The 25,051-nt window shown below is 39.1% G+C and overlaps 1 protein-coding gene across 2 annotated transcripts in view; it reads right to left on the reverse strand.

Moving 5' to 3' along the window:
* SMAD5 (SMAD family member 5) overlaps window positions 1-25,051 on the reverse strand; it is a 28,155-nt gene continuing 3,104 nt past the window's right edge. The window contains exons 1-7 of one of the 2 annotated variants that reach the window (XM_029998119.2): window positions 19,623-19,774; window positions 9,160-9,780; window positions 7,660-7,911; window positions 6,342-6,461; window positions 5,479-5,700; window positions 2,940-3,196; window positions 1-1,979 (exon numbers count right to left, since the gene is read on the reverse strand). In XM_029998119.2, coding sequence (XP_029853979.1) covers window positions 1,836-1,979; window positions 2,940-3,196; window positions 5,479-5,700; window positions 6,342-6,461; window positions 7,660-7,911; window positions 9,160-9,562 — 1,398 coding nt within the window. In that variant the 5' untranslated portion in view covers window positions 9,563-9,780; window positions 19,623-19,774 and the 3' untranslated portion in view covers window positions 1-1,835. Of the gene's footprint in view, window positions 1,980-2,939; window positions 3,197-5,478; window positions 5,701-6,341; window positions 6,462-7,659; window positions 7,912-9,159; window positions 9,781-19,622; window positions 19,775-25,051 lie in introns of those variants that run through there. The other variant, XM_029998120.2, reaches the window with a different exon arrangement.

Genomic DNA, 25,051 nt, shown 5'->3' on the forward strand with positions numbered 1-25,051 from the left:
TTAGGGTTCTGCAGAAGTGTTACAGTTTATTCCTTTAAGGCATTTCATAAGAAACATTTTAATGACACGTAAACAATTTTATTCCTTTAAGATCATTTGTTACTTAGGTACCATATGATGCATGATTTCCACATTTGATCAGAAACTGTCATTCAATAGAAGACACAAGAACTTGTGTAAGCAATCAATGTCTCGGGATTGCAGTAATTAACTGCAACACACCTTTTAGTAAGTATTTGCATTTTAGAGTTTTCAGCCTCTCCCCCAAACACTGAACCCTTTTCTGAAGAGGTGTTCAGGCAAGAGAAAAAGGAGGGTGAGAAGTTAAAAAAATACAATAGGTCTTTTTCTGCATGCAAAGAAATTTTGTATATAATTCACTTCTAATTCTCTTAGAATATTTCTTTCAGCCTCCTTTTGTATTATTTAAAGGGGAAAAAATATGCATATGTTAAATAACCGATTTCTTTTAGTGTTTAGTACAGTGTTTAAATTCTCTACTGAGTAATACAACAGCACAGGCAACAGGATTCCTTACATGAGAGAGAAATTTCATCATCATATTAATGCAGTCCTTCAATCCCATAAAGCTGCCAACTACAGTTACGAGTCTTCTGATTGAACACCTGCCATCATGGACAGGATCAAGACCATTGTTTCATGTAGGCTACAAAGAAGTGATTACTTTTGGTCATTACCAACAGGTCTGTATTAAATTACATGATCTGGAAGTAAAAGCTTCTGCATTCAGTTACTAATTTGCTAAGCCACTCACAGTCTTCAAAGAGACTCAAACTCATACTGAAAGTGAATTAAATACAGTGTAATCACTAATACTGCATAATGTCTACTGAGAGGTTAAAAAGGCCTAACACAGATCAATTCCAGACAGGTAAAATAAACAGCTAGAACACCAAAAAGAAAACAAAAAACTTATTCCTTCCAAAAAGTATTAAGCACTGCCATTTACAAATAGTAGTGTTTATGTTAAAATAGAGAAGGGTACCTAAAAAGAAATAGCCTTGGCAACCAAATCCAAATGGCATGACTGTAAATCAAAGCAAAACAAGAATTACTACTCCAGAAATGTGCAAGATGTTTACCTTGTATCAATTACTATTCGAAATGGTGGTTAAAAGAGATATTACAAAACTGAAGTGGGAAAAGGCTAAGAACTGCTATTCTGCATTAATATACAGTGTGTTTATGACAGCATTTTCCAATAGACAATACAAGTGTTTTTTTACACCACTCCAATATTTGTAAAAAGTATATTTCATGTGTACACTTAAAAAAAAAATCACATTGTTCAATCCGAGGCAAATTAGCCATAATAAAGTCTAATTTTGCTTATGACAGATGTCAACCTTAAGATGTTAAACAACTATGCTAAAAATACAGCTTGCAAGCTGGAGCTGCACATGTTCAAACAGTTTCATAAACATTAAAAAAAAAAATCCCAAACTATGATATGTATTTATTTTCGGAAGTCAGTCTTCATAACTCTTGTCCCTACAGGACAAAAAGAATAACATTTTCCAGTTAAGACATATGCCTGTTTAAGTTCTAGGGGAAGGAGGGGAAAAGTGTTCTGAATTTTTCAATAGACTTTTTTTTCCCTTAGGGCTCAACTGTCACTTAAGCATCACGAGAACAAATTGAAATGTAAAACTGATTAGCTATACACAATGGAATTGGTCACAAAGGGATTTAAAAAAAAAAAAAAGTTAAACCATAAGATCCATTCTCCATATAGCTCACAGTATCCACACTGGAAGTTTCTCTAGAATTAGAATAAGTTCGCTAAAAATAAGGCTGAAGATAGACTTTCAGCACTATGAAACAGATGAGATGGGATTAAGAGGAGAACCCATTTGTGTAAGTACTTTATCCAGCCACTGGAGGGGCCCATGAAGATGAATTTCTATCCAGCATGGGGTGCTCGTGACATCTTGTCGGTGATATTCAGCTCCCCAGCCCTATAAAAATTAACAAAATGTTATCAATCAAGTTGAGGACACACTTGTCTTTCAAAATACTATACTAACAAGAAGCATGAAATCACATTCTAAGATACTTACCTGAAGATAACTCACAATCTAGCAACAATTCTTATCTAAAGGAAAAAAACCCTGAGGTTGGGAAGGAGTGGGAGGGAAGCTGCACCTGGAAGCCTGAATCAAGTCTTGTCTGCTACAGACTTGGAGTGACTACACGAGCTCCTCTGTGGAGCGCACTGCTGACTCAAGAATGACCCCTGGCTATGGCCACATCTCTTTTCCGGTTCTCCCTCCTGCTCCCTATCCTCCACACTCTCAAACTGAGTAGTATTTATCATAATTGACAAAACAAACAAGACATCTTTTGGACAAGATGCAAAAAACTCCTGGAAAGCCCAAGTCTAGACCCCATGCTAAATCTGAAACGGACAGCATCTTGATTAAACAATGTTGAGAAAACACTACTGTGAGAATAACAACAGAGTTTGAATTCATAAATTCAAATCATGTCTTTTTTCCATAATCAATTTTAAAAAAAATAATATTAATCTCTGAAGGAGCTGCAATTTTTTCTGCAATCACTTATCCTCCTCTCTACTGACATTCTTTTAGCAGTCTTGTAGTTCGCTTTGTTCCTTCAAACTCAGAGCATGAGCTCAATTCTCCTTCAATAAAATTACAGCAACCACAACGATTAAATCCCTATCCTGAATACTGAAGTAACTAAATACATAGCCAACATTCGATACAGCAATCTGTGCTTTTCCTTTCTTGCATCGATTTCCAGCTCTCCAAATTAACCATTTTCAACAAACTTATAATTGAAAAGAACCACATCAGGTCAGGATAGCTTTGCTACATTGTTACAGTGCTAATGTAATTACTGCTGAATACCCAAATCCACAATAAATTTAAATGCCCTCAAAATAATTTGTTTACCTTTACGAAACTCATTCGAATGGTGCACATTTTGGTGAGCTCATATACTGCTTCAAATCCATGGTTGACAGACTGAGCTAAAAGCTGAGCGAACTCCTGATTGTTAAAAATTTTCAGACTGCATCCACTAGGAATCTTGCATACAGTTGTTGGATGAAAGCCGTGGTGGTAGTTGCAGTTCCTGCTCTGTACAAATATGCTGCTATCACTTAAACACTCAGCATAGACTTCCCCACCAACATAGTAGAGATGAACTCCTTGAAAACAAAGATAAAAACATTTCAAATTACTTTTTTCCAAAAATATAGTACTTAATAACAACTCCCTCGAAATCAAAGACAACAAAGTAAATTTTCTGTTTCTCATTTCAAAATACAGTAGGCTTCATTATACATCAGCCACTAGATGTCCTTCTCTCATCAATTACAGAATAGAACAAAAAAAAAACTACTTCCACATGTCAACAGTTATTTTGGGCTATTTTCCTAGAGAACTTATGTGGATTTTAAAACTCCAGTTTCATAAAACTGGTAGCTTCTGCCTATGGCAATTCCAACAGAAATAAAAGTGTCCTGGGAGAAGGGGTAGCCATAGACATGGATGAGAAAGTATATCCATAGCCTGCTCTGATTTTCAGTGTCTTTTATCAAGCAAAAGGAGAGGTAAGTCCAATTAGTTGCACAACTTAAATACCATCAGGCTTTACAGACCTTAAAATCAACAAAGCCCCTAGATTTATCACATCTGCCTGGATTCAGCTATGTACATAAGTGCTTCCCTCCCTTTATGTTCTTAAGACTATATAACACTATTAATGACTAAAAATCAATATATAAAAGCTGTAGATCCTTTCAGCATCCAAACACAGATTCTCACTGCTACTTCAGTTGAGATACTCGCCTTCCTTCTCCCAGATCTTCTCCCTTTCCCGCACCCACCACTGTTACATGGTTGGGATACAGTTCAGTTTAAGTCTTCCTTGCAATACCCTGAGAATCCACTGCAGACTATCCCGTGGTTTGCCAGATGAGGCTGCAGCAAGTCAACAGATGCAAGTTAATCTTTCAGACAGCAGCAACTGTTGCGAACATTGCTAGATCCACTTGGGACTACGGTAGGATGAAGGTTACACAGAGGAACCATTGGCTTCAACAACTATAAGCAGCTGTCAGAAAATCTGGGGTGGGCAAGAATGCGTTTTCACAACACAACCCTATTTATTTAAAAAGACAGGGACCACCACTTGCTAGCTAACTTGTTTTGGGTAAAGACCTTCTGAGAGATCTCCGAAGAGGGGAACTGGATAATGTAACAGTCTGAGAAGAACACAGATACTTCAAAAATAATCCAATGCACAATGAGAAGTCACTTATGCTTGCAATGCAATGCATCTACAGAAAAATGCTTAGCAAATAGGATTGGGTAGTTTTAAGGAGGCAAAAACCAAAAGCCCTTCCAAACAAAAGCCATAAATAAATAGTATTTTATCCCAAAACAATCTTAATGGTTCTCAGAACTGTTACCATAAACCAAAGTTTTAGTTTAATAATTAGTATTAGAGATGTAGACATTTTAAAGCTCATTGCAGCCAATACTATTCTACAACGTGCTCTCTGGATTATCTGCAAAATTTTGCTACATTTATAGTAGTTTCTAATTAAAAGACTGTTAAGGGACAGGATGGGTCTTGAAGTTGTATTACAAGCAACAGTGACTTTCATCAAACAAAACTCAAGACCAACTGTACCAAATTATCTCAGGTGTTAAAAAGGCCTCTAGATATGTACAATAGAACCAGGGTTCCCTTCTCAGGACTTAGTTATAAAAAAGGAGATATTCAGAAAAGGAGTACTACATTTTAAGATAATCCAAGCACATTCCATCAAAGATGAAAAATGTGCATCTATGTGTGCTATCAGCCAAACAGTACGGGAAAACTAGAAGATCTTGCAAAACCTGCTGTCTCCAGGAATCCCTCCCACACACATACACACCCCATGGATTCACTCAGACAAATGAGCCCTTGCAGTTTTGCATTAGCACTTCAAAGTCCAGCTGCCAAGTCATGCAAGATATTTGAACTTACTGTAGACAGCAGCTTAATACCTTGCATGAACAACAAAATAAATAAAAAAAATCTTTGATATACTGTAAAGTGGTATGAAGAATTTGATTTAAGAAGTAGATATAACATAGAATATCAGAAGTCCTGCAATATGTTTCTTGGTGCTGAAACACAAAATTCTACATACAGACTATCATTAACCATAACAAACAAGCCCCCACAACAACACAGTTTGGTAAGGAACAGGCAATATTTAGTCTTTTAAATTAGTGCCAAAGAAAAATGTATGCAATTCCTAGACTAATTAGAATCAAACCATGCTTAAATTGTCTTCTGACACCGGAGAGGTAGATAATATATCACAAATTACTTCTACTATTCTTATCTGAGAATAATCATTGTTGCAGTATACCAAAGTTGAAATAAAAACAAGGACTTAGCTTCTTAATCATGCGTAACACATCTAAGCTTTACCTTTTCCAATATGTCGTCTAGTGTTCTCAATTGTTGAGTTGCGATTAACATTTGAGAGCAAACCTAAGCAGAACCTGTTTTTGTTATTGGAGGGATCTGTAAACCCATCTACTAAGACACTTGTAGAAGATGCATGAAAAGCCTCCCCAACACGATTATTTAATTCGTAATACACAATCGAACACCAGTGTTTGGGTTCTTCATAGGCAACAGGTTGAACATCTGAAAATAAGCAAAACGGAAATACCGGTTTACATAAGCATAAAAATATTAAATCTAAAACTGTAAAGCAGGCCTTCCAAAATATCAACAGATAACTAAAAGCTTAGTCTACAGTTATGACGGGCAAGAACTGTCCTGACTGAAGATCTTACATCATTTCTACTTTCATGCATTTTAGGTAGTCCATTGATTTTACAATTATTTTCCTACTTAAGCCTGATATTAAAAAAAAACCCTACACAAAAAATATAGATGACACTGATATCAGATGAAACATGACTCTTCTGTTCACTTTTAAAAAGCTTGTTATAATTGGTATTTTGGGACTCCATTTTCAGAGCCTTTGTGCATATACAGTTCCAACAGCAGGCAAAGGTAGCAGAAAAGACTAATTCTGAAAAACGAAAAAAGTTCAACTTGCTGTAAGCCATACTACGCATCTGAGGCTTTAAAAGCAAGAGGTGCAAATAAGCAAGGCAAGTTTTATTTCTCAATTCTTTGTTACAGCCCCAGTTTGCCTTGGAGGACTGCTTCCACTTACCAACAAGGTTTACCGTGCCATTTGAAGTTAGTCGTTCAATTTGGTCATGAGTTGTAAGAAGCCAAACTACGTTAATTTTACACCATACTACACAACTTACCTCTGGTAGATATATTTGGCATGATTTGAGGGATCATTGTATTGCTTGTGTCCATAGACTGAGAATTATCCTGCCCCATTTGATCATCAGGGGGCATATATGCAGGAGGTGGAGTATCAGCTACAAACATGAAAAAATAAGAATAAACCAGAATAAACCTCAACAATTTAGAATATTTATTTATTCAACCTACAGTTGTAAAGACACAAAAATACTCTTGAACAAGAGATGTTAAAACATTTGGACCCATTTTCAAACTAACCTGAAGACAACCCAGCCAGCTGTCTTTACAGTAAACTCTTTCAATAGTTGGATTCTTACCTATGGGACTAATAACAAGATTGGACACTTGAAAAAAAACTGAGAGATGTGCTTTTTTATTTTTGCCTTTTTTACTTTAACAACTGCAGCCCTGCAGCTGGGCAAGCTGACTATAGTTCCCACTTTTTATAAAGCTAATGTTAGCTTTCTTCCCTACCTTCTTCTTTATTTTTGAACACAGAGAAGTAGTAGAAGAAATAATTTTATTTGCTGTAACATAATGAAGGCCTAAACCAGTTATTTTTTTGCTGCTTCTGTAGGCCGAGTGCATTATAAAAGCGTGGATCTCTGCATTCTTCCATTCAGCACAGTAGCCAGTGTACCAACACACTATTACCCCCTATTTCAGAAATTCCCTCCAGATACCATTAATGCATCCATCCCAGTGATTACAGTACTTATCCAAGAGGGATACCCCTCTGAATGGACACTCTTTTTGCAGCACTGGGCAGCCAGAAGGAACAAAGATGAGGCCACTGAGCTACTGGAAAAATAAATTCTTTAATCTATTAATTTCTTGGCTTTATAAACCACACCAATAACCAGACTCAATCAGGCTTCTTTCCTTTGCCCCTATCAATTGTTGGGTTTTTTCCCTATTTTCATGCAAATTGGTTAAGTTCCTATGAAAAATGCGCTATTTTTTCCAGTTAAATACTACATGTAAGTGTCTTTATTCAGAGAAAGACATCAATAAACTTCTTGCTCAGCCTCTTACATCTGCTTTCTTTTCATTTAGATATTCTTCTAATGTATCACTTACTCTACACTGAAACTGTGCAAAGCAACTCACCACTACTGGATCTGTGACAAAAAACATTTGGAAAAATAAAACTGTAACAATTAACTCTGACCAGTGACAAAACTAGGAAGAAAACCCCCTAAAATGCAAATAGAAAAGCAATTTATTGCAAGTATCACAAATTCCTGAGGTAAGTCACAACAGCATGTGACATTTCAATTATTTTTATTAAGTTGACATTTAGGCTGTACTTACCCGGTAGCTGAAACGGACTAGATGGTCCAGAGCTAGCTGGGGAGCTTGGGTAAGTGCTGCTGGCTGGAGAAGGTGGATAGGGACTGTTTGGCGAAATGGAAAATGGAGTGCTGTTGGGTTGCTGGAAAGAATCTGGAAATGTTGCGTTGTGTGGCATATGTGGTTCATTGTGGCTTAGGTTCCTGAACTGAACTAGTAGACTGTGCTGTGGATTGAATTCACTATGTCTAGGCACTAATACTGGAGGTAGAACTGAAAAAAAAAACCAAACAAAACCCAGATAAATTAAAAACTGAGATAGAAGGAAAGAGATACAAATAATGTGCTATTCTGCTTATCATGAAAATTTCAACACTGGGGTGGAAAGAAGAGTAGGGGATTTATCTGTCATGCCTTTACCCTATCCTCTCTCCCTTATTTTTTTACATTACACTTCACGGAAGACTTAAACTTTAGTCTCACAAAAATCAGAGCAAAAACACACTTGTATTTCACGAAACTTGAAGCAGACCTTTTTTGAAAAAAAAAAAAACCAAAAAAGCCAAAAAACAAACAAAACCAACAAGAGAACAGTCCACATGTGGCACATACCAAAGTACTGATTTATAAGTGCAAAACTCACTGTATGTGTACATTATGAAATCAGTAAAAATGGAAATACGGTCTATATTACTATACTCTAATTACATAGTTTATATATAGTCCTTTTCACTGAAGACAAACAAAATCTATACAACAATATACAACTATTGCTAAGCTGGAGTTTTAACTTTTAAATTCAAGGGTGCTGGAGTCTGGAATTCAAGTGCTAGAGTGCTTCAGCACTACAGCCAGCTGGAGTAGAGTTACAATCATTTTGTGGAAAAATAGAAGCAACTTTTCACTCTACTTTCCAGAGCAACACACTTAATCTCTCCCACTCATAAACATAATCCTCCTCACCTTCTCCCATGGCAACACGCCTTAACAGCAGTCTTGCTACCTGACACAAATTTGGTACCTACCTTGCTCTAACTGATATCGCTCTTGGTTCTGTTCAGCTCTGCTGCCTGCTAATGGGAAGTCAACATCCTAGAACTTATTTTTTTATCTCCTCAATTCATGTCACTCACTGATGAAATATTAAGCCCCCGAAAGAAGTCTACCAACCTCCTTGCAAGGACTGAGGTTTTTAAATACGTTTCTCAAAGAAACTGAAGTCTTTCAATCACTGCTTTCTATTTTATTACAAATGAGGACCTTGCCACCAACTTTAAGGGTAGCAGGCTTAAGAGATCTGTGGGAAAAGTGTGATTTACCACAAAGAAAAGCAGCTAGTACAGAATGGACAACACACCTCCCCAGAACCCCACCAGAAAAGTACACTTTGAACATTCCTCTTCCAAACTCCCTCATACACCAAATGTAATTTGTTATACAGGACTGGAGAAGGAGGGAGTGAACAGTAAGTGGTTCCTGGAGATTGTGTTCAGTTTTTAAGACAGCCATGTTCAAACCTACCTGGGCTCTCCACCCTCTTATAGTGGTATGGATTGATGCAGACTTCCTTCTGTTTAGATCCAAAAGGAAATTCACAAATATCCAATGGCTTCAGCTCATGATGGCTTTGTAGATCAGGCCAACGCCAAACACGACAGTAAATTACATGGGGAAGGCCTTTCCTGTGCGAAACTTGAAGTCGTCCATCTAAAGAGCGGGGGATAGTAACACACTTGCTGGGCTGTCCTGGACTGCTCAAGGCTTTCTCCAGTTCTTCCATAGCACCCTTCTTCTTTTTCAGCTTTTTTACCAAAGCATCAACAGCTTTTTCTGCCCATTTTTCCTCTTCATCTCCTTGTTTCCAGCCCAACAGACGCTTTACAGCTGGGCTAGTAAAGGAGAACAAACTGGCCATTGATGTCATTTGACACAAGTCTTCAAAAGGTTTGCTGGGTTTTGTCTGTTGGGTGTTTTTTGTTTGGGGTTTTTTTTTTTTTTTTCCAAATAAATGTCAGTGTACACCAACAGCAGTTATTGCCACTGAGCAGCTGTATTATTTCTTGGAGGCTGACAAATGAACATATAGATGTCAGCGGTGAAGTCTTCACAACAAAAATAATGATCAAATCCTCCAATTTAGTTCTATTAAAAAGATAAGTTAACAAGTAGTTAGTAAAACAAGAATGTGGTAAAACAAAAAAGCAGGTATTAAAAGAACCCCTGTTTCAACCCCAGCCATTGCACCTGATTTTGTATCAAAACAAAATCCTAAAAGTACCAGGACTCACCCCCGAGCTAAACAAACATGATCAGAGTCCCCAGTTCTGGCATTACTGATTAGTGGGAAAAAGGACAGTCAAGGGACCAAATGGACAGCATGGTTTTGGTTAACAATGTTCCTTAAATCCATGATTTTCCTTCAGAAGACAGGCTTGGGGGATATGCTTTAAAACTGGTATTATATCCCTGTCATGGTGTTTCACCAGAAGACTTAAACGCGCTATGAAGAAACAGGGAAGAGGCACGGTGGAATGAGTAGTTCCACAGCCAGTACTGCACTGAAGTACTCAGCTTCTCAAATGGATCTTTATTTCCCAAAAGGAGAAAATACTAAAGCATCTGCTTGTTCTTGAGCTCTAATTAGGTACCCCATGTTTTTTGAAAAGTATTAAAAAAATGAGGAAGAAACTGTAGATAACTAAAAGAAAACCAAAAACAATTAAAAGAAAAACCCAATAAAAACCCCAAACCAACCCTTCCCCAGCCACTCAGAAAGGTGGTCAACCTTTTCAGCTACAGCTATTTTTATCCTGCACTTCCTTTATCTTTTAAGAAGAATATTTGAAGCGTTGGCTATTTTTAGCCTTTGGGAAAAAAAAAAAGTTTTCTTTTCCCCAGAAAAAGAGCGGAGGGGGTGGGGGGGGGGGGGAAGGCATGGCAGAGTAAGTACTAGAAATGCGACCTTTACTACAAACTGCCTCAGAAAGGAGGAGCAGAACAACACTGTGCAACTCAGTCATCATGAATGGTGGTGTTTTCTACCACTCACCAGCTCTAATGCAAATCCTCTCCCCACCAATTTAAGGAGTAACGATGACAAGAGGAAATGATGTGCTGTGGCAACGAACTGATAAGAACTTGTAAAATCCCTTGTGAATACTAAATAAGCAAGTATAGACAATGAGCAGCTGGCAAAAAGCAAGAGCAGAGCTAAGAGAAAGGATGTCAATAACAAAAGATGCTTCCTTTCTTGCTACAGAGACTGCCAAACAACATTGTCTCTCAACTTTTGATAAACCGTGGTGAATTAGAACACCTAACGTATCCCGAGACACCAAATCTGCACATAAGAGGAAAAAAAAGGGGGGGGGGAGCAAGATTTAAGTATGTCTGTGCTGGTTCTCTTAGATTGCTACCTTTAATCAAGGGGATCTTTTTTCCTCCCATCTTTGATTAACTAAAAGTCATCTGATAAGGCTTTTCTAAGTGTCTAGGCACATTTACAAGCTCACTCAGACACATGGACAGGTACTTTCCTATAACAGAACCATGTATTAAACATCAGCCGCCAAAGATACAGCAAACATCCCTAGACAAAGAATTTATAATGTCCCACATGTAATCATCCTAGATCTTTTACTAGGGAGGTGGAAGGTGAGGAAAGCAGGGAACAAACCCAAGGACACTTGGCTATGATGAAGAGTGTAAATTAAAAAACTTATAAACAGCATTTACAGGAAAAAATCCATTTATTTCACACAGTAGCTTAATCCCATTGGTACTACTTTAATTAAATCATTCAGCTTTGTTTCAGTAGTATGGAAAAAACTGGGAAAAGCAAAACAAACAGAAAAACTGTCTGAAGATCTTTCTTCCTAAGCTCTCATAAAAAACTGAGTGGAAAAAAAGAAATTAAGAGAATAGAAGTCTCCCGCTGCTTCAGTAAGTCCTTAGAAGAGGGTATTGCAAAAAAAAAAAAAAAAAAAATTAGGTACCACCTTATTTCTTCAGAAATAAGGACATGTCTGCACTTTGAGTATAATTTAGTTCCCTAGAACAATTACACATATGAGAACCTTTGCATCCTTCAAAGTAACAGGAAATTCATAAAGGGAGATAAACTTGGCCAAGAACACAGACTAAATTTATGCTTTTACTGAGGATAAAAGTTTACTGTTCTAAAAAGTAAAAGCTGTTTATAGTCGCAATTAACTTACTTCCAAGCCTTGCATACATTCAATAGCTGTAAGATATCAGCAATTGCTCACACCCCTAAATGAGGAAATGAACCCACCCAGAATCTCAGACCAGAAAGAAGACAATTTAAAAAGTTCTATTTTTGTTTCTCAGCTATGCTTTCAAAGAACCTTAAGCATCATCAGAGCAGAAGATACACTGGAAAATTCTACAGTTAAGTTGAGCTCAAATGAGATTTTAAAAAACGCCTCTTGACTGTTGCCACCCTGATCTACTCCATTACAGATGCCCCATCTCTATTAAGCAATCAAGTTTACAGATCTATGATTTTATTCCATGATCATGTATAATTTCTTTTGTTTCAGTATTTTGAACAGAACAGTAACATGCATCAACTAGGAATGAAATTTTACTGGTTGTATATAATTTCAACATCATTTACCCACAAGTATGCTCATGGAATAAACAAGCTAACTAAAAGCAAAGAAAGTTGGAACAGTTCTACTAAAATGATGCTTTGCAGTAACTAGTATTTGTAGGGCAAGTGTCAAGAGAATTTTGATAAATGACTCTGTCCTATAAACTATGATTTTAGAAATAATCTGCTTGGAGTAAGTAACATAATTAACTCTAAAAGCTTTACATTAATCTGAATACCTATCAACAAAAGCAAAACCTAGTCGAACAAGTATTCCAGAAGCATTACAACAGATTTGATCAGAACTGTTTCAACTTCTTCAGAAAAAGTTTCCACATACATGCTTGTACTATAACCACTGAAAAACAAGACTGTTGAAGTTGAAAACTTTAATAGCATTTACTGTAAATCCATTCTGGCCACCCATGAGGCTTTCAAGACTCCTCTGCTGAAGCATATTTTTACCTGTTCAATAAAAGCAAGGGCAAAAAAGAAACCTTGCAACAAACTACTAACAGACTTTGAAAAGTATGAATGACACTGAATTTATCTCGTTATAGGCCTTTTGGAAGTTCATTTTGTAAGGCAAAAATACTGAAGGTTTACAGCTTTTGCTTTTTCTTAAGAAAACAAGGTAGAATTAAAAAGCTTCATGAATTATTTGTAGACTAAAAGTGTTTCCTTCTTTGGAGCTATTTAAGGTCACAAAGCAGTAGGTTCAGGCATTTATGTAGAAACCAAACATTTTCATGTAGAAACTGCAATTCTTCTAGGGTTTTAAAATTTCTGAATGAGCAGCATAAACCACGTTTAGAACATTTACTTGCATTTGATGTAATTTCAGCATCTAATTTTTGAAAAGTTTCTAAGTAATCATGACATCCGCTAGAAACAGCTTCACCAGATCATCTATATTTACGATCAATTTCTTCCAAGGCTTTAAAAGTGCATGTTATGAGCTGTGATTGCAGTACAACAGTGCATCACTGTAAGATTTGAGCATAGAAACAAATGCTTTAAAGAGTCACATTTTCATTCATATGTTGCAAGAATTACTCGTATTGTTGCACCTCTAGACGCAGCTGGTAACAACTTTCATGGAGGAAAAAAAGCTTTCTTAAATTTCCTTAAGAGGCAGAGGGTCTATTATGCATTACCTTCTTTTATTAAATAACTTTCCAGCTGAGCTACAAGAGAACATTGCCTGAAAAACATGTTATTACATTTAAAAAAAGTTACAAACACTCTTTAAACAGTGAGTGTAATGCATTGCATGGGTTAGCATGAGGGGGCTTTTAATGGGCAAGTATAAAAGGAAGTAATCGCTGTATCAAAATTAGACTTTGGGGCATGCATTATTTATACGTTTAAAGTTCTTGTTAATGACTACAGCAAATGGAAGGAAACTAGTTGTGTGAACAGGTCCATTGTTTGAACCCCTTCTTAATACCTCATCATCAAGCCAGCTAGATATAAACAAAGTTGGCTAACAGCAGAACTTACGCATTACATTTCACTTGTGAAGATGGGAGAAACAGACTACCTTTCATCTACCATCACAAATACCAAGCAACCCAAATACCTTTTGGTTCCTCTTTCAAGATTTTCTTAGCCTACTGTATTAAACTGGCAAGTTTAGCAGATTAATTTGATTCGCTATCAAGGAATCTTCTTCTGGCTAAAAGGGCCTGAGCAAGACTCAGAGCAGAACAGATCAATATAAAATTACATACAGTGTATTTATTTTAACAAGATGCACTTTTTACGTAACATGTTCTGGCACTGATTCCAAACTGATTTCCCACCTGCAAAAATCTAAATTTAAAGTACCATTAACCAAGCGACCCATCACCCCAAGCAGCATGGCAATAAACGATGCTTTTCGCAAGCATAAGAATAAAATGGGTTAACAACTACATGGTCCTTATCCTTTCCTACAGCCAATACTAAGCTTGTATTGCAAATGTACAAGCACTATTCTTTTCCTGCTTAATTTACTTGTTTGCAAATTAAGAAAGCTTCCTGTAGCATCATACCCAATCTGAAACAAGGAACTTTACTGTTCATGATTAGAAGCTGCTTTGAGACTCAATTTCATAATATAAACAAACCACCACTTATAACTAGCTACACAATTGGTAGTTCATTAGAGCTGCTGCAGATTTGCAGTTAAAACCGCGTTTTGCAGTCAGCTCTTGTGCTTCACATTATTGCCCCTTCAAACTTAGAAATACTGAAGTATTTTGACTCCATACACACGTTAATATATTACATATTCATACAGAAAGCTCAGAAACTCTACTACAGTATAGTACAGCATATTATGCTCTATTCAGTTATCAGTATTTTCTTTAATACTGTCTAAAACTACAACCTCACATGTCAATTTCACCTGGTTTTACCAAGGTCCTTCTTTCCTTATAAATTCCCTGACAGGAATTGCACAGGATTGTGCTTGGGTTTTATTATCATTTTACCAAGTCTACATCTTACATTGTAGCCTGGCATACAGTCCCATGCAATAGCATGCATTAGAGCCTTTTCTTGAGGACAAATACAGAAGAAATGTTAGCTCCACAGTTTTTCCATACACATCAAGGATAAAATAAATCCTAAGGTTACACAGTGATTAAAAAACTTGGGTAATAAACTTGAAGGGCCTACATATTCCATACCATTGCCACAGCCTCTCAACAGAAAAGATGTTTCTTCAATTATCCCCTGCAACATCTTAGCCATGAAGAATATCATCAATGATGCAACTCTTCTTTTTTCCCCTTGCCTCCCTTTAAGGTTAAGTAAAAGATGAAAGGAGATTTTATAAACTATGTCAAAAAGGAACTTGTGGTATTTTCATCAGAACTGGGCTTGCCTATCCAAATGCACGTCCAGTTGACCAAAACCTCTGATAAATGGTTTTATACTAGCACGAGATTTCTTTGCTTCAAACGTGCCTTGTAAGGCAATATATTCTAACTAATAATACATCTAAACAAGAACAGAAAAGAATTGTCTGGTATCTTCAAAAACTTTACTAACCATGACTGCTCTCCAAACAAAAAATGTATTGACAACTTCAGACATGGCTTTCTCACACAATACTTGTTCTTTTCATTTCCACATCTGTACATCATCTAACACAGCTTAAAAAAAACCCTAAAGCATTTAGCTCTGTCAGCTGAGAAGTATTTAACTACCACTCTCTTAAAAGAAACATAACAAAAACTCTTGGGCCAAGCACAAGCAGCAAGTAATGCACTGTACATGGAAGAAGTGGAATCATAAAAGCCATACAGCTCAGATAGCAAGAGTGATGCTTCTGGTTGTATTTAAAACCTTCTCAAAGATTACTGTTGTAATGATGTAAGTGATAATGATTTATATCACAAAAGAGGTCCAGTCAGAAAGAGTTCACTAATAGAGCTCCACTGCATTTCAAAAGCACCCTCACTTCCAACTGATGTCAAGAAAACCTCAGAAGCAGCGTAACCAAAGACTATAAAGTTTGGAATTTGTTCTGCATCATGGCAAAACTCGAGTTTAACTGTGATACAGGGGAGGGGAGAGGGAGGGAGAAAAAACGAAAACTTCCCAAGCCTGAAAACGTTAGTACCTATTTCTTAAGGCATCCACTTAGAACACAAAAATCCAACACTCACAAGGCCCTAGTCTCTGCAACTACTCTAATTACTGAGCAATTAGCTTTTGTAGAAGTTCTCAAAAACTACAAATTCCATCTTAGAACCAAAACCTCTCTCCCTTAAGTGTTTTGTCAGAACCCTGCATTTTCTCACACTTCTATTTCAGCTAATTGGCACTTTCCAACAGAAGCATTATGCTGAAAAATGCCACCATCAACAGTAGTCAGCACATCTGAAAGTCAGCCCTGAATCTGCCTCATGTTTTTAAGGTTATTTAAGATCTACTCTAACCACAGCAGATAACTACAAGTTAGCATCCATTTCTTAATTAAAATCACATACAAGAGCATCGCTAAATTTCACTAAACATGAAAACAAAAGTCTATGCCTCCATTGGTAGGTTGGTGGATACGGACAAGCAAGTGGGTGATTTGGAATGTCCTCAGTACTACACCTGGAGAAAAAAAATGGGAAAATAAAGGACAACTTACCCTTTTCACAAACCCTAAAGGATGTTAAAAAATTAACAAGCTGGACAAAGCCTTCCAAAAATGTAGACGCTCATATACAAGACCTTCATTAAACAACAAGGTCCTAAATACTGCCACTAACAATGTGAATTGGTAACAAAAAGTGTAACCTGAAAGAAGGGACTGTACGCTTTCATAAAGCTGTGAAAGAGGGGAAGAAAAATAAAGATGTATATGTGTGTGTGTGTTTATACACTTCCACTCCAACTGAATTGCATTAAGACTGTGACAAGTTTACAAAAGCTACAGGATTTGGAGGGAACACTGACAATAGTAATTCAGCAAGCTTTTTTCCCCCTTGCACAGATGAATGAATGGCAAAGTATTCTAAATTTGTCAGTTTGTGACATCCACTGACCCAGAATTCAGAGACACTACCTCATAGTTGGTGGATCAGTAGCAGCGATTCTGACAAAGATCCTCTGTCAAGGATGACAGTCCTGGCAGGCTCAACCTTGGTGGTAGGTCAGTAGGGATACAGACTTGGCAGGCGGTGTTCTGCACCTTGCCAACCCACGCTGGTCAAGCACGCTGAAGTGCCAGCCAAACTTTTCTACGTGGTCACAGGAACACAGCTAAAAAGGCTTCCAGAAAACAGTGCAGGAACTTGCACTGCAACCAATGATAACTGCAGAAGTCTTAAATTACTGTTTGACTTGCTTTTAATAAGTTATCAACGTTTGCCATGAAATATCTAAAGCGTTCTCAGCTCACACAAGAACAAATCTTGTAATTCTAAGCATGAGCTCCTTACCTGTTGCTATTAAAAAATCATTTAAAGATCTTTAAAGAAGAAACATTAACACATTAAAATTAATATCAGCAAATCTATCATAGACATTAGAAGAAACTTGCATTTTAATAATAATAAAAAAAAAACCCAAAAACCAAAAAAACCAAAACACCTTAACTGGCAGGGAAGGAAGATATAGGGAGTTGCATTAGAATTGCCACAGCAGTCTTTCTGCAGGTATGTAATTCAGCCAAGAGCAACAAAAGAGTTCTTAGAGTTTTCTTTAGAGAACTCGAAAGAAAACATAGAGGACATTTTTCTGAAATTAAGAGCGTCCTCTGGAATATTAAAGATCACAACATAATTTGCAAATACCATTCAAATAAACCCCAAAAAGTCACTTAATAGAGCATGAACACTCCATCTTGAGAGATGGAATTTCTTCCAGCTCAGATAATATTCTATCATCATGAAAACTCTGCAGAGGATATCACCCACTCAAGGTGCAAGATTAAAGATCTGACTTTGTAACAAGAACCAAGTAGTACAGGGTCCACAGTTATAGTTCCTTCAGGTTCCACCAGAGGTTAAAACTCCAAGCCTCAAACAAAAAACACCCACCACAGCTGTATGCAGCATCATAGCAGCACACCCTTTTGTTGTGATCTTTTGTCATCAAGAGAAAGAAATGCAGAGGAAGCCTCTCCTCCTCCTTTCCCATTTCTCATCATCATGACTGTCCATCCTGGGCTTCCACAAGGAAAGCCTTCTTTAGAAAAAAAAGGAAAAAGAAAATTCCTCCCTCAAGTGTATTTTCTCCACATTTGAAAGGAAAAGAAAGGTTTGACAAAGGCAGGTACCCCAATAAGCACATGGTTTGTTGAGGTTTTGTTTTGTTTTGCAAAAATAAGTGCCAGCACTTAGCAGCAATTTCAAGGCCAACTTAACAAAATTTTAATATCAGAGGTAAGAGTAAACCACTATCAAACGGTAAGGATTAAGACATTAAGTCCAACAGCACCCTACACAGACAGGGCACTCTCAAAAGTTACAACACCCTAATTATGAAACATCTTCAATTAAGTTATTTGCTGCTTCTATTAACTTCCATTACCATCAGCTGCCAACTTCAAAAAGTATTGCAGCTTTTGACGGTGAGCATGGGCACAGGACTGCAACAGTGTGTTTGCACCTTCCCCCCCCGCCCCTTCTCTTCAATCAAATTCTGTGAACTTCCATAAAGGAGATATGCAACCAACAATGCTCATTTCAGTTTTCAGTACTTTAAAGCCACCCATGGAAGGTTAAGTTATCTGAAATTAACGAAGGAATGAAAACCAGCAAGAGAGTTAATCTAAAACCATCACATGCTGACGATCTAATTTCCCATGACAAGACAAAACTTATAGGCTGATACAAATTTTGACAGTTATTCCTTGGAGGTTTTGTTAAAGCAGAGAATCCAAGTCATTCACTGAGTAAAATCCCTAACTCCCTACAGATTCCACCAAAAGATTCAACAACTATTACTGAACCTATTCAATAATATAGTCAACAACTACTGCTGAATCAGTTCTTCCCTACCTCATTCTACTGAGAAATACCTTCATTTAATTAGCTGCAAGTCACATCAGAAACTACACAACTGGAAGAGAGCACAGATCACTTGATTTCCAGTCTTGTGCTTTTAACCGCAAGGCCATATTTCCTCTATTAAGTTTACAACCCGCAGAAAACAAAAATTGCCGTTCTAAATCACTGAAGCGGTCCATCTGTTGTCAGGCAGCTGTCAGTACTGGATGCACGCAAGACAGGCCAAGGTGGACAAGCGTGTGTGTGTGCCCTAACATCGCCTCCGCAGGAAAAGAGCCTCTTTACCGACGGATTTGAAACATGTGGATTTCTCACTCCCCCCTTTCGTTTGGTCGGGCCTTACTCCAGCTAAGAGCGGAGTTCCTCGTCTTAAAAAACAAAAACAAAAACAAAAAACCCCCCAAAAAAACCTCACACAACCCCAAAACACCGAGCCTCTTATTAGCATTGCAACAGTTTGCTCCTACAGTTACGTGCACAGACTTATTTTTATCGGCACGAAGCGTGTTTTAACAGCCCAGCAGCGCGATCCTGCTCTCCCCCCTTTCCCTCCCGGGGCTGCTCCTTCCTCCACACGCCGCTCACCGACACCCCCCCCCGCCCCGGACCCCCCGGGCAGCCCCCGGCCCCCCCAAACCCTGTCACCGAGGGGGCCCGCGCCTCTGAGGGAGGCCTCGGCCCCTCTCAAGTTTCCAAAAAGGCCCTTCCCCTCACACACACCGGCAGCCCGAGCCGCAGCTCCCCGCCGCCGCTCGGCGCTGAGGCGTCGCCGCTCCCCCGCCCCCCCCCCCCGACCCACCACCCCCGGTCCCGTCCCCCCCCCGCCACCACCGCCACCACCACCACCACCACCACAGGCCGCCCAGACCCACCCGGCAACGAAGCGAGGCGACCTCCCCGGTGTCCGTTAGGCTGGAGGCGCCGGCTGGGCCGCGGCCGCCCGCTCAGCAACAAAACTTTATTGGGAGCCCGCGGAGGGGACAGCGGCGCGGCGGCGCCGGCGGGGCCAGCGCCGGGACCCGGATGTGCGCGAAGAGGCGGGGGGGGGGGAGAGACGGGGGGGGGGGGGGGGAAGAGCGCGGGCGGGACGGTGGTGGCCGCGCATGCGCGCCGGCGGCGGGAGGAAGCGGACGCGGCGGGAAGGGCCGGGCCGGGGAGGGCGGGCTGAGGGGCCGTGTGGGGAGGGCCCTGCGGGGAGCGAGGCTGTACCCGCTGAAAGAACGTGAAATAAAGGAAAAATAAAGCGAGGTGTTCGGGGTTTGTTGTCGAAAAAAGGAGTTTACCCCAAGGTGGAGGAATTAAAAAAAAAAAAAAAGGTTTCCTCAACCTCAGCGCCGTCCCGCGGTGACTCCCCTCACCAGGAACGCGCCGCCGGGGGCCTACCGAGAGCCCTCATGGCAGCCGGTGGGCGAAGGCCGTGCTGCGATGCCCGGCCGGCCGAGATCGGCGATCTCTCCCGCCCCGTGCCATGTCCTGCCCCACCGGTGGCCAACACTGGCCCACCGGCCTCCGACACCGGCCCACCGGCCTCGGCCCTCGCGCTCAGGGGCTGTTGTGGGGCGACGGTTGGGTTTCATCGGCGGTTCTGAGGTACAGCTGAGGTCCTTCGGGTGGCTGGTCGCTAAAACCATGTGGGAAAGCTTCAAGAAAACGCGTTAGCAGTGGTAGGAATGACTCTAGAAAGGACTGTACTGATGAGGATTTTCATACCGTATACAGTGCCAGTATGGGAAAAACTCCTGTTTTTCTCGCAGTTGTCCTCATCGCGTGAAATGGAAGTGACCGCACTTTCCTCAAAGCTATTTTTTGAACAGCGCAGAAGAAAGCACCAGAGAGGTACCGGGACCAAACCACCTCCAATCTGCCACAACAGTGCCTGACATCGATCAAGCATACTGCAGGCATAATTGTTCATTTCTTGCCATTTTTAACTAAGTAAATTGATTGATACAAGGGTAAATTAAAGAAGAAATGGGTTCCTCACCACAACTTGGTGTCAGAATGTTTTCATTTTTTAAATTGCCCTCAATATACAACTGACTTTTGGAACTCCCAACACCGAAACTTCCACTAGATCTGAAGAATGTGCTTACTTCCACTGAAAAATCAGTTGTCCATTCAAACGCCTCTCATCGTAGGGAAGGACCTGCAAAGTCTTACAAAAGACGAGATAACCTTAGAGCAACGCATGGAAGGCTGAACCGCATTCAGCTCTGCTCTTCTTCACTTGGTTCAAAAGCAGGTGGAACTGCTCGCCACAAAGTCCTGTTGGGGCTCAAACTGATGGCATTGAGAAATTTAGCTTTATATGGGCCACAGGAACATCCACAATTAGGGGAAAGTATTTCACACTTCAGCCCACAAAGTCATTTTAAGAAGAAACTTTTCCTGCAGGAAGATTACTTCATAACCCAAAGGCTTCCTTCCTCAGAGGAGGCTGATTGGAGCCTGTTTCAGACACACTACTGAACTAAACTGAATCCTAGTCTGATCCACTATAGAAATTCCTACAGAAGAGTTTCTTCCTCTGGGAAAAAAAAAAAAAAAAGTGTAGGAACAGATATATGAGGCAAAATCATCATTTGTACATAAATTTGTATCTCTGTTGTAGGACGTGTAACTACACCATCTTGCAGCAGTTAAAAATCTGGCATACCAATTGCATCTGGCATCCCAACTGAATCTTGCTATCAAACAAATTCCTTTTGGAAAAAAATATTAGAAAGAAGCAAATGTAATGAAAAGTGATATACAAATACATATATAATTAAGCTAAAAAGAAACCACATGAAACCCCACGTTTTATTTGTGTAAATTGAGAGTAAAACATCTACCAAAAAAAAAAAAAAAAAAGGGAAGAAAAAGCAGCATAAAGTTTGAAGAAACAGGGAAAAATATCCAGTGAGCCAAATTGAAGTTTCAATTTCCAATACATTTGAGCTTTGAAGAAATTTTCTTCTGGTTTGAAACTACGTGGCTCTTGATTATTTTTGATGTAAACAGAAGTTTTTAGCAGCAGTGTACTCTGATCAGATCTATACAGAGGTCAATTAATAGCCCGACAGGATATCTCTACTAAAGTTCATGACAGCGGTGAAGGAGCAAGGCTTTGGTGTAATTTAGTCACAGAACAGAGCTAACCTTTGGGGACTCCTATGTATCTCTGCACCAGCAATTGTTCTGCTTTGGCGAGGCAGTCCAAAATATGGGACAAAAAAACCCCTGTTGGTCTTTTTCCAAATCTTTTGTGTAACTTAATTAATAAACCAAGTAACAAACAACAAATTGGCAGCAGGCATTTTAGGTGTTGTTCATGTGCCAGCCATCATGTCTTTACGAAACAAAATGTTCTCTTATTGAGAAGTTACAAAACAGTTGTATGTTGTCAGATGAAGCTACAACGCAGAGCTCCAATGTGCTTCCTCCTGCGGAGGTTTTAGAGTGCCAGTGATGAGGAAAGCTGAAGGTGTGCATGCAAGTGTATGGGAGAGGACAAGGAAAACTAAGTTTTCCAAAACGTTCTCAGTTTAAAACTACAGGGAAGTTAGACATGTCTGCTTGCAGCACACCGCTCCTCAGAAAGCAGTGATTCTTAAGCACAAGATACAGATTATTTTGGATTATGGTAATAATGAATATGATCTACCAGCTGAAAAATAGTTTTCCTCTTTTTTTGCCATTTTGTCACAGACTAATGTTGAATGGGCAAAACTCAAATGTCTAAAGTCAAGTTATCTCCTTCTAGTCAATGAGACGCAGTAAAGGACCAAGTAAATGACATTGGCTATCTAATGATTCAAGTCTGTATACCCATAAGGTCACAATAAAATTAACACCACTTTCACCACTGTCTACTTCATACACGATGTCTGTCACTTAAATCTCTAGTGCCACACTCCAGTGGGTCCACTCTAATAACATATCAGCTTCAGTAAAAGGCTTGCAGCAAGGAGACTCAAGGCATCCTGAACACAGTTTCCAGAAATCATGTGATTGCACAAATTCATGAATTTCACAACTCATGGAAGCATCAATCCTCTTTTAGCATTGGCAAACCTAGACTTTGCAACACATAGACATGCAGCTGTGATAATCCAAGGTGGAATGACTAGCTAACCTACTTACCTGAATGTTTTAATTCTTAATTCCGTGTTCCGATTCTGCAGAGACAACTGCACATGTTTATACTTCTGGTCCTGCCTTGTAAAGTCAACTAAAGTACAAGTACCTGTCTCACATTCCTTTACGCACAGTCTAATGGCAATGAAGACAGAAAACTGCCTTCTCATAAACCTACGTTACTGTAGATGTTTATGTTGGAGCTAGCTATAACCTTGCAGTGTGATCAAGGTACAAACAATCAACAGAAAAACTACCACTGTTTTGTATCAGGCCTTGCATGGTTGAGAAGAAAACATGAAGTTCAACAAGTATCTTAAATTACATTATTTTGATTTTTCTCTCCAGATTTTGAATATGATCCCTATATTTCTTAATGAGGTTTTTGTTTGGGTAGAAATGAATAGTTTGAAAATCAAATAGGTTGTTTGAATTATAAGGAAATAGTCTTGAAAAAAGTTGCTTTATTATGAAACTTTGGCCTTCCTGTGACTTCTAAAATGACTGCATTGTTCAACTTAATTCCCTATCAACTTTCTCAATTGCTGGGGGGAGCGGGGGGAATGTTGTTTAAAAAACCCCCAAAATATATATATATATAAACAGTTACCACGTCTCTACCCACATTCAACATTTGCAAAGCCACTTTATAACTATGTTAAAAAAATTCCTGTAGTGTGAAAGATGGCTTGGATATTTAAACCAAATCTAGCTTAAAAACAGAACTGGGGGAAATGGATAGGATAGCTCAAGAAAGTTCTACTCTCACAGCTGTCAGCTGAGAAGAAATGGGGGAAGGGGGAAATGCTGAGAAAGGAATTTTTTTTTTTTTTTTTGGCAGTGAAGAGAGGAACATGCCATCCCTGTTTAAAAAGTTTCAGGGTGGGAAAGGCTAAGGAGGGGCTAACATACTATACATACCTTTACGTATATTTTTGAGGCAGAAAAACAGTGTTATGTTTGAGCAGAGTTCAGCAAGTGGAAAGGGAGGTGGCATTCGTTCTGGCCATTTGGTCCTCTTAAATAACGCCGCAATTTACAGCACACTGAGAACAAGCACGGTAGATGGTAAGTGGCTGCCTCAACAAGAAGGCAATACAAACGTTGTGTACATTGCATCACATATGTAAGAAAATTAAAAAAAAAAAAAAAAGTTTAGTGTCTGGAGGAAATATATTAAAAGCGTTTCTCTCCGAGGCCCTTGGTGGTGTGGGTTCCTGTGAAGTTACACTCACTGGCTCACAGCCTTTGAATTCTAGGAGAGTAAATTATGTACCCTGTTATTGTTACAGCCACACTTCTGGGTACCTTGCATGACTCAACTCACACAGCAGGACAGAGAAAAGGAGAATTAGTCCTGTTTCCTGAAGCTACAGATATAAGACGTTAACATCAAATTGTAGACCAGGGGAGGGAAAGGCAAGCCAAAGGTGTACTTCCCAGCAAGTTTAAAGCCGCAAACTTTTCTTCCTAGACTGGAAGAATAAATGAGATGAGACATGTAACTGAATACTGGTACATCTGTGGAGATGTTAGAAACAAAGACATTATGTAAAGGTTTTGTAAGTTCAGCTCAACAGTGTCTTTTCAGACTCTACACAACAAAAATGTGAATATATTTGGGATGGTATATCTAGTTTGACAGATCTGAGAGTCAACTCATGGTGCAAAACTGAACACTCAGTTCAAGAAATAAATGTCTGAAAAACATATAAAAAAGGGAAAATCCTAAGAAAGGAAAAAGGACACTGCAGGAAGAGTAAGACATTTAAGTTGTAATGAATAAGAGAAGCCTTTGCCTGAGAACTGTCACAAAGTCCACATCAGAGTGTGAACCCTCTTCCACTGACACCTGTGGATAGAGTCTGGTCAGGGCAGAGTACTGCTAAATTGGATCTGCTTCTTGGAATGGGGGGTGGAAACCTTCCCGGAGGAATGGAAAAAATGTCCCAGCTGATTAACACAAAGTAATACACTGCTCTCACAGAGGAAATGATAAAGAAAAGAATTTTAAATGGCACAATTCCTTTGAATATTCCTCCAGTGTTGCTATTTTTCTAGACCATCCCCCAGCTTGCCCTCACCATTGCATCAGCAGTACAGAAACATGTAGTACTCTCATTCTTCTAAATCAGTGATTTTCAACTATTTCCAGAACATGACCTCACATTATAAGAACACT

The sequence above is a fragment of the Aquila chrysaetos genome, chromosome 22, assembly GCF_900496995.4.
Source record: "Aquila chrysaetos chrysaetos chromosome 22, bAquChr1.4, whole genome shotgun sequence".
In the NCBI taxonomy this organism is placed as follows: domain Eukaryota; kingdom Metazoa; phylum Chordata; class Aves; order Accipitriformes; family Accipitridae; genus Aquila; species Aquila chrysaetos.